The sequence below is a fragment of the Hyposmocoma kahamanoa genome, unplaced genomic scaffold (assembly GCF_003589595.1).
Source record: "Hyposmocoma kahamanoa isolate Upper Pololo Valley unplaced genomic scaffold, ASM358959v1 97117, whole genome shotgun sequence".
Lineage (NCBI taxonomy): Eukaryota > Metazoa > Arthropoda > Insecta > Lepidoptera > Cosmopterigidae > Hyposmocoma > Hyposmocoma kahamanoa.
The window spans coordinates 11400-21117 of record NW_020655310.1 but is presented as its reverse complement, the minus strand read 5'-3'; the positions used below and the strand labels follow the sequence as shown (position 1 = coordinate 21117).

General features: G+C 35.7%; 1 protein-coding gene across 1 annotated transcript in view; it reads right to left on the bottom strand.

Annotated features, from left to right (window-relative positions):
• Positions 1–761: 761 nt before the first annotated feature.
• The window catches only part of LOC113238649 (suppressor of fused homolog), a gene marked incomplete at its 3' end in the record, with an annotated part of 20345 nt that continues 11388 nt past the window's right edge, over positions 762–9718 (bottom strand). The window contains exons 6-9 of the mRNA XM_026475483.1: positions 9392–9477; positions 6031–6163; positions 5332–5449; positions 762–881 (exon numbers count right to left, since the gene is read on the bottom strand). Coding sequence (XP_026331268.1) covers positions 762–881; positions 5332–5449; positions 6031–6163; positions 9392–9477 — 457 coding nt within the window. The remainder of the gene's footprint in view (positions 882–5331; positions 5450–6030; positions 6164–9391; positions 9478–9718) is intronic.

The window sequence follows — 9718 nt, the reverse complement described above, 5'->3', positions numbered from 1 at the left end:
CATCTGTGAGAGGTTTTTTGAACCTTGTCACTCGCCCCCATGAGTATTTGCGTGTGCGTTATTATTTCTCAATTTGGTTCAGGAATCGAAACCGAGACCTCTTCCTCCGGTGCCCACAGTGGCAATGCCAAGCCGTTGGGCCACTGAGGTGGTCAAATATGTAGCTTGATGGACTGCTGAAAACTGATCTCAAGCAAGACAAAAATGTTTTAATTATGAAATTAATATTATAGTGGTGCTTCATAATATCATGATTCTGTCTCATCGAGTATATAACCAATAAATCAGTACAGAGTACTAAAAAAAAACCGACCTCAAAAGTACGTGGAATTACATATAATTACCAAGTTTTATATGTACATTTTTTTATGTGCAAGTTTTGTTGAATGCGGTTACCGGAAAATGCGCAAACCCGGATTCATCCCCTAGTTCGCCGCCATACGGGACTTGACATAGGAGGTAATAAAAATCGGTACTCACTACCTAAACTATATTGAGAGAAAAACGCCTTGAATTAAAGAATTGCAAAATCAACCATTAAAATAATTGCTCATTGTACTAAGATTCAGGCGCTATTTATGAAACCGAGAACGGTTACCATGCCGGACTGCCACGCAGAGGTCCCAGGTTCGATTCCCGGGCCGGGTGAAATATTTATATGGCCTACATTTATTTCTCTCGAGAGTTTGGGTGTAATTTGTGGTTGTCTACGTGTGTGTCCATGGCACCCGCGAAACAGATTTTCCCTAGTGCGAGGCTATGTTGAGTGTGTGCGTTATTATTATTATTACTGATTTCTACCTGCATAAGTTCCGGTATTTGTGGCAACGCACGTTCGATGCTGGACATTTCGAAGCTGTCCGTAGACATTCCTGTGTGACCTGAAACAATACAGTGTAAGTTCAGTAAGTTCTCAAATAGATTTGTTGAATTAAAATGGAAACATACAATGCAATTAAATAAAAAATTAGCGGTGGTACAATGGACGGTCTTTAAGTGATTTCTGCCAGATAACCTTTGGATGGAAGAAATTATATAACTCCCAAGAAAATGTACTTTTGTAGTAATAGAGTTGTAAGTTGTATTATCAAAATTGAGACTAGCCGATACGTATCTACGTTAACAACTAGTTACAATTTTAACCAATAAATATATACGCAATAACTTTAAGCTTATACAGGTAATTAGTATAGTCTGTTCTAATCCATTTTGAACAAAAATCAAAACTGTTTGGTCAAAATTCTAAAAACAATCACTCAATATATCGAATAGGTAACACTTTCACGTATATTTCGAAGATTACGACTTGATATCTCATCACTTTTTCCAACAATATCTATTTGAATAGCATCGTAAAGTCGTATTTGAAAAATGGTAGTCCAAAAGTGAGGTTATTTTTCAACTATACAACTATGACTTGTCTATGGTCGCATAGTGCTGTACGAAAAAAAACATTCGCTTCATTCAATTAAAGTTTCTGTAATCGATTAGTAAATTGAATATTTCAATCGCAATCAAACGAGTATAAGGATTTAAAATTAAGATTTCGGAAATTTTAAATAAGTATGCATAAATAGGTTATGTAACGAAAACAGCTAGTATGACTCAATTTAAAAAATCGATTATTACAATTAATTAATCGACTTGTAGTTGGCATTACAACTGGCCGTCACTAAACCGTCTATGGTCGGGTCAGTGACTTGTTTGTTTACTTTTTGTTTAAGATGGATTAAAACGAAGTATAGTTGATATATCTCTACGTAACCAACTACATACATCAAAAGTGTCTAGGGATCAAGTGAATATTTTTGAAATAAAAATTATTTAAGCAATATTTACCAAATCCAGTCTTCCAGGACGACTTCTTACTTTAATGCTTATGTTTTATTTAACCGCTTACCCCTATATTTAATTAAAATAAACTAAAATTGATGTTTTTGCAAATTGTGGGAAAAAACTCAAATTAACGGCGTCAATTAAATGACAAAAAAAAATGGCGAAAATGATGATTTTGCTCATTTTTATTGTAAAGATAAGAAAATTAATAATCTGTATTTCCACCATTAACACGAATCACACAATTACAGCGATTTGGCATGCTTAAGATGAGTTCATCAAAATCACTTTGAGGAATGGCCGCCCATGTGTTTTGTAACAAGTCAAAATATTGTTGTAGAGTATGTACGGTATGCATACTCGGCACAGCTCTTCTTTGAAGCATATCCCATGCGTGCTCAATTGGATTGAGGTCTGGCGATTGAGCAGGCCACGGCAGAACGTTGATACGAGCTTCGGCAAGAATGCGTGTTACGACTCTAGCCGTGTGTGGACGTGCGTTGTCATGCATTAGTTGAAATGAATCACCCAACTGGCCTCGCAAAGGGATGATAACATCTGAAACAATCCTCTCTGCGTCAAGTTTACGCATTGAGGTTACCCCTGATCCAAATGAGATCGGTTCTTCCGCCGATCCAAATACCGGCCCATATCATTATTGTTCCCCCACCATATGGATGAACTTCCTGACAATATCTCAAACGTTCATGACGTCCAGATGTTCTCCAAACTCGAGTACGTCTTGTATCCGATCTCATACCGAAGCGGGATTCATCCGAAAAGCACACATAGCGCCAGTCTTCTTCCTCCCAGTTTCTGTGTTCGCGAGCCCATCGTAAACGGGTCCTGCGATTGCAGGGTGCAATGGGTGGAACTCTTAGCGGCCTTCGGGATCGCAGACCCACTTCACGTAAACGATTTCGGATTGTTTGATCGCTTATTAGCAAGCCTGAGGAGCTGTGGAGCCTCGTAACCAACATCATGGCGGTCATGGTACGATTCCGTCGAGCAGTATTTTGGATATACCGGTCCTGTCTGCGAGTCGTGATGCGAGATCGTCCTCCATGTCGCTCGGCCACGCTGCCCGTCATGCGATAGCGCGTCCAGAGGCGACTTATGACGCTCTGTGTAGTGTTAAGAGTGAAAGCCACAGCACGTTGCCTGGAACCAGCTTCCAACATTCCGACGGCTCGCATCATCACTTCTCGGGTTAAATGATGTCGTCTCTCCATAATAATGTAAATTGTTTCGGTTCCGATGCAGATATTGTAATGATTTTGTCAAAACGCTATAACTCGTTTTTATACAAAACCACATTGATAATCGATTTTCTTCTTATTATCGAATTTTAAACAATATTCCTTATTTAAATGTTAAAACTCACTAAAAAGTATCAATAGCGATACAAAAAAGTTAATATAATTAACCCTAATTGCAGCAATACTCTTAAACGTACTTGATCCCTAGACACTTTTGATGTGTGTAGTTACAATTTTAACATACTCATGAATATCATAAACTACTATAGTCTGTCTTTTTTGAAGACTGAGTAAGATGATATTTGTAGGGTTTTCATCAAATCTTAAATAGTTATGTAGTTGTTGTCGATAATTTTATCGATAGATTTGTGAAAGAAGATTAAATTTTGCCAAAAATTACTGAATTGTAAAAGTTACGACGTTGCAATGATTACTTATTGTGTTACAACCTTCTTTATTCTTATTTTGATAATTAGCTTACTAGTTATTTAAACAAGAGTAGCCGGATTTGATTATTTATATAGAATTAAAATGAAAAACTTTAAAATATGTTTCCACTTTATATTTTTCATAAACGTAGAAGTGTGACTTGCACTGCTTAGGTATATTTATGTTTGGAAATTAAGTTTTAGAAATTTTATATTTATAGGTGTAAGAATATATCGTCGGTTAAAAGGTAAAACTCACTAATAGCCTAATTGGCCAAAGGGAGATAATTAAGATTTTGTATTTTTTCATTATGAAAAATCACTAAAGGACTGGTATGTATTAAAACATGAAGGACACCACAGACTTACTGAATTTTTCTTGTCATAAATGTTCTTCCCAATAAAGCAAAATTGAAAAAATCTAGTTTTTGAACAAAATGTCACTTAATGAGTTTTACCTTTTAACCGACGATATAGTAGTTTACGATATTCATATATAGGTATTGGTTTTATTATTTATAAATATATGTATATTTGTATTTATTTATCGATATTTATCTATTGATTAGTAATTAATCTACACCGCCGTCTTTTCCCTGTGAATTATATAAAATTACTTCCATCCAAAGGTTGTCTGGCAGAAATCGCTTAAAGCGACAAGACCGCCCATTATACCACCAGTTACTTTTTTAATTTAATTGTATTGTATTTGTTTCCTTTTTTAGTGTACAATAAAGTATTTTTGTATTGTATTGTAGTTCTAAATACAGTACATGTATGAGAGATATATATAATATGTATGTATGTGTATGTGTCAAAACTGACAATTGAAATGAACTTGCGCTCAGTAATCGGATGAATAATGGGTAGAGAATGATTCAATGAAAAAAGTTCGGCTATTTATTCCATAAGCGTGACCAATATTCAGTCGATAGTCGATAGAATATTTATCGTCTGCAATCACTAGCAGGCAACACTTTTGCACAGCAAACTGCCATTTTACTTCGTCTTCAGACTATACATATTCATTTTACTATATATTCCTAAATAATGTCAGTAACTAACTCACAGAACAATAAACACAGTAGAAGTGGTTAGTTCGCATCTGACGCGTGCCAACAGTAGGTCTCGTTAGACCTTCTTGAGCTCAGTTAGCCATTTTAGCTTTGTATGGTATGGCTGTGGCAATCTTTCGTGCAAATTTTCTAAAATTCTAGAAAAATGTCTTGTTGTGCTGTTTTGAAGTGCATAAATGAAAGCCGCACCAAAGATATTACCCGTGATGGTATTTCATGTCATCGGTAAAACTTATTTTAATAAATCTTCAATTGTCTATTTATCGAATTGATTTTTTGTACTGTAACAAACGAAAGTAAACAATTATCCCAAAGTAATATGGTCAAGTTCTATCTTTTGGAGAACTAAGTAAACGTCTCGAATTTTCCAAATTCACGAGTGTTTGTTAAATTTAAACTTAACTTATCAAAATAAAGTTAATTATGCAACGTGTGCGTTAAAGAAGACGTCTGTTGTCGAGAAGATACTACTTTTTGTTCGTGTAGATGTTAATAATTCGTCGTAGTCTAGATACTGGCCGCAAGATGGCAGCACGTTAACAAAGCAAAATAAAACTTTTAACGATATAATGACTGGGTAAAATTTAAATTATATGAACAGTCCAGAATTTGTCACATCTTTTGAAATTACAAACTATGACCAATCATTATCAAGATTTCGTAGTGTTAGTAATCGAGTATAATAGAATAGATCTTTTATATAGAATAAATATTTTTCTTTCGTGAACTAACCTTCTGGTCCAGTCCTGTCCGTGCTCATGATGCTGAGTCCACGCTGCAGAGTTTCCTTGATCTGCTGTTCCACCCGAGGGGACAGTTCGGCTGGAGATGATGGTAATTCCTCAGCGCTCTGCATTCAGCATGTGAAATTAATTTATATTAAATGTTATTTATTTACCCGTACGATGTTTTTTGTAGAAAAAAAGAAGAAAATACTGTCACAATGGGGTGTATGAAAGGACCATCTCCCAAGAACGTATCATTTATTTCCTGTATTTCTGGTGCAACCAGGGCTATAACCGGGGAGTACCTCGCTTTAGTTCATTCAGGGGATTACTGGGACCTTACCTGGTGCTGGTTAAATTACAGGCACATGGGACTTGTCAACTTATGCTCATATGCAAGGAGCAGTGGCAGTGACCTTGAGAGCTTCGCGATTTAAAGTCCTTGGTGGTACTGCAATTGTTCATAAAAAAGACCGACGGTATACGGCATCACTTGTTCGTCCCATCATCCATCGTCATCAACCCATCAGACTTCACACGTTTTCCAAGGGTTGTGAACCTTCTTCCGCTTGCAGGTTTGATCATGATGTTATCCTTCACCGAAAAGCTCATGGTGAATTTCGCACATAAACACGACGGCCTGTTTGAGTGGCGGTGGGTGAAAAGTGCCAGTCATCAGAAAATGGACATGCAGAAAGAGACCGACCGGCGGCTGCCACTGGTCCCAGCGCAGGCGCGCGCTGACGCCGGCCAGCTGCGCCGGCGCCGGGCCCCTGCGCAGGCGCACGCGCGCCGAGCGCCGCCGCCGCGCGACCGTCACCAGCCACGCGCCGCCGCAGCTGCCGAGCCACAACCAGCGGACCGGGTTTATTACACGGAGGTCGAGCCAAGAAAAATGCGAACGCGCACCAAAATGTAAACGTAGCTTCCAATTATAAGTATTGATGTGTTGAGCTTTCAACGATATGCCAACAGGGTAGAGTTTAAATCATATTAACAGTCCAGAGTTTGTTACATCTTTTTAAATTAGAAACTACATCCAATCATTATCAAGACTTCATAGTAAATATTAATATATACATAGTAAACGTAAATTTAAAAATTACAATTATAAAAGCGACATCTCTTGTCAGCGATGGTAACTGTGCAGGCTTAGAATAATAACGCATAGAAACCTAGTCCGCACACTCTAAGTGAGGCAAATTGAAGCGCGCCCAAAGGGCCTACACGAGCGGGTGGGCCTTCAGTGCTCAAGGTCAACTTTCACCGCGAACAGCTCCAGAATTTTAGCTAAAAATGACGAAATGTACGGTAAATGAGTGTAACAATACGTCAGACAAACATAAAATAGATACTAACATCACATTCCACAAGGAAGTAACGCGTTTCAACTTGTATTTTTACATAAATATTCACTAAAACCGAAAATTAACGTACTACTAAAACTAGCCTACATGAATTTGATTTTTGCCTCACTTGTGACAGTTCGTTTGATATGAAACTATCATTCTATGCGTTATTATTTTAAGTGTGCAGGTATCTCTCTGAGTGAAGAAATAAATCTCCCACAGATGGCGTTACGCCAAAAAGTCGTTAAAAATTAAAAACAAAGATCTGCAACAAAACACAGAAAATTTCGTAAGATTGGCTCGTTCCGTGGCTTAATTGGCAGAGCATCTAGCCTCAGGATGCTGGTTCGAATCCAGCCGGTTGTTATAATAATTATAACAAACTAGTGAAACAATTTCACAAAAGATAACTCAATATATATGTATGTATGAATAGAAATATTGTACAGATAAGTCTCATCATGAAAAAAAATAAGATTTCATTTTAATTCTACTCGCCGCTTGCTTTAAGAATGGTTCAAAATTCTCAAGTGTCAAGTGGAAGGTAATAGCTATAATTTGCATTATTAATATTAGTACATATTCAAAGTATATTCCACCAAAAATATTAAACAATATTAGGAACAGGATAATAAGATAATAGGATAATAATAAGACTCCATTATATGTGTAAATCAGAAACGTTTTTTTAGGTCATGGTAGTAAAACATCGTAACATTCAATGAAGTTAAAAATTAAGATTTCATAGCGTTTCAAATTACGAATGTATAATTCTTGGCGACAGCGGTTCTTATAGTAATCGAGGCTTAAGGCAAGGCCATTATTTTTTTCTTCAGTGACTAACTATAATTGTATAATTAGACTGTGAATTTTCCCAAAATGTAATAATAAATAAATAAAAAATATATATATACAGTGTGTTTATTCTCGCCATATTTAAGAAATTAATAATAGAAATAATGCCTAAATCATGTTAAAAAAAACATATTCTGTTCAATATTCTAGCTAATAGGGAATCGGACAATTTTTCAGAAAGTGTCTAGAATTAACTAAAATAGATATGTACAGCCATGAAAAATAATATTTTATTAAAATAAAGCTTAATAGTACAATAGCACAATAACTGAAAAAAGTGTTTTGTAATTTAGATTTGGTACTTACCAACTTCATTGTTACATGAAAGTATTATGATTACGAGTGTATTCTTATCCGCGTAAACTAAACGTCTCATATCACCCCATAAGTAGTGCAGGTTCTGGTGAACCTGGTAGCAGGTACGAGATTTTTAAAACAAACAATGTGTATGGAAAAAGGACGAAGGACTATTTAATTCCAACATTATTTAATGATCTTCCTTCACACTTAAAATGTTTGCAAGGTAATAAAAGTTACATAAAAAATGAATTAAAGAAATATTTGTTAGATACATTGTAGTAATTTAGAGAGCTGTAATTGAGTAACACAATGAAATGAAAAAAAAAAAAAAAAAGCTATTCTTTTTTGCACTAAAGTCTATCTCAATAGGGATGAGTTCTGTGACACTTCTAATTTTTACGATTTATAACTAATCTGTCGACCAGGTTACAAAAATAAATAGTAAATTTGTTATAATGTACCAAAATCAAACAATATTTGTTGTAGATGTAATTTTAAGTCAAATTTGTGGTATATGTAGATAGAAAATTAAATAATAAATATAAAAATAAGTTACCCCAACTGCTTCATGCGTAAAACGGATTATTTATCCATAGAGATTTACACCATAGAATCGATAAATCGAGGCATTACATTTTTAGAGGTTAGACCGAGGTCAACCTTGTCAGGGGCTTTTATTTTGTTTTTAGCTTTGCGTGATCTTTTTGGAGTAATTGTTCAAATTCCGTTTTGTTGCTGTTGATTTTATGCTTTATTGTCGACTTTTTGTTTGGTTGTGTAGTTTTTAGGCATAGACACAACATAAATTACCCTAATTGCTTAATGTGTAAAACGATAAATTTATCCATAGATATATTTACACCATTACTTTGTTCATTAGTTGTTCTTAAATTAAATTATTTTCTGTAAATCAATTCCCTCTTCGTTACAAATTATCTCGATAAGATATTTAAATCGATTTTTTTCATGCGATTTTACATCACTACATTTCTAGAAACTTCAAATTTCAAACGTCACCGGAATCATCCCTATTGAAATGGATTATAAATCTTGTTTACATACCAAGCAAAACAAACTACGCGAGACTAGAATTGCGGCGGCACTTATGTGGAATAGCCGAGTGCATGAAGAAAGAAAGAAAGAAAGAAAGAAACGTTTATTCAGCTTAATATAATTCAAGCTGAACAGGTAATTCACATTAATTATTACATATACCTATCTAAAAGCTGAAACGGATCCAACTCAGCATAATGTTACAGCGCGTACGCCTAAAGCGTTTGAGAAACAGATAGCAATACTTAGGCGGTTCCTTTGTCGGCTCACTGTATAAGTTTTGGTAGCACGTGCCGTGCAAGTTAACCTTGACCATGACCTTTGGATCAGGTGAAAAAAATAAGAATTTAGGATTTTTTGCGATTCAGTTTTTTTGTCGTTTAGTTTCAGTTCGGATTTAGAATAACCCCTGTAAAGATGGCGAGAATGCAAATCAACAAATTGTATAATATATCACTCACGTGTGACTTTATTATACACAGACTAATATTTAATATTATTTATACTCACTTAGGATCTTCCCCGATGAGTTTGAGGACGTCGAAACCAGAGCCCCGTTGCGCGGCACGGAGCTCCCTACCCGTACAACCCACCATCTGGATAAAGCAAACTATAATTAAAATTTAACTAAAATTTGTTATAATTATTTATACAAAGATCGAACACTCAGAAAAAATTCCTTCGATCCGGTCGGATTCGAACCGACGTCTTCTTGCATAACCGTGCCAGATGCTATACCAACTAAGCCACGGAACGAACTAACGGACCTCACGAATTTTTCTATGTGCTTCAGTCGTGTCTTTGTACTTGGTCTTTCAACGACTTTTTAGTCGTAGC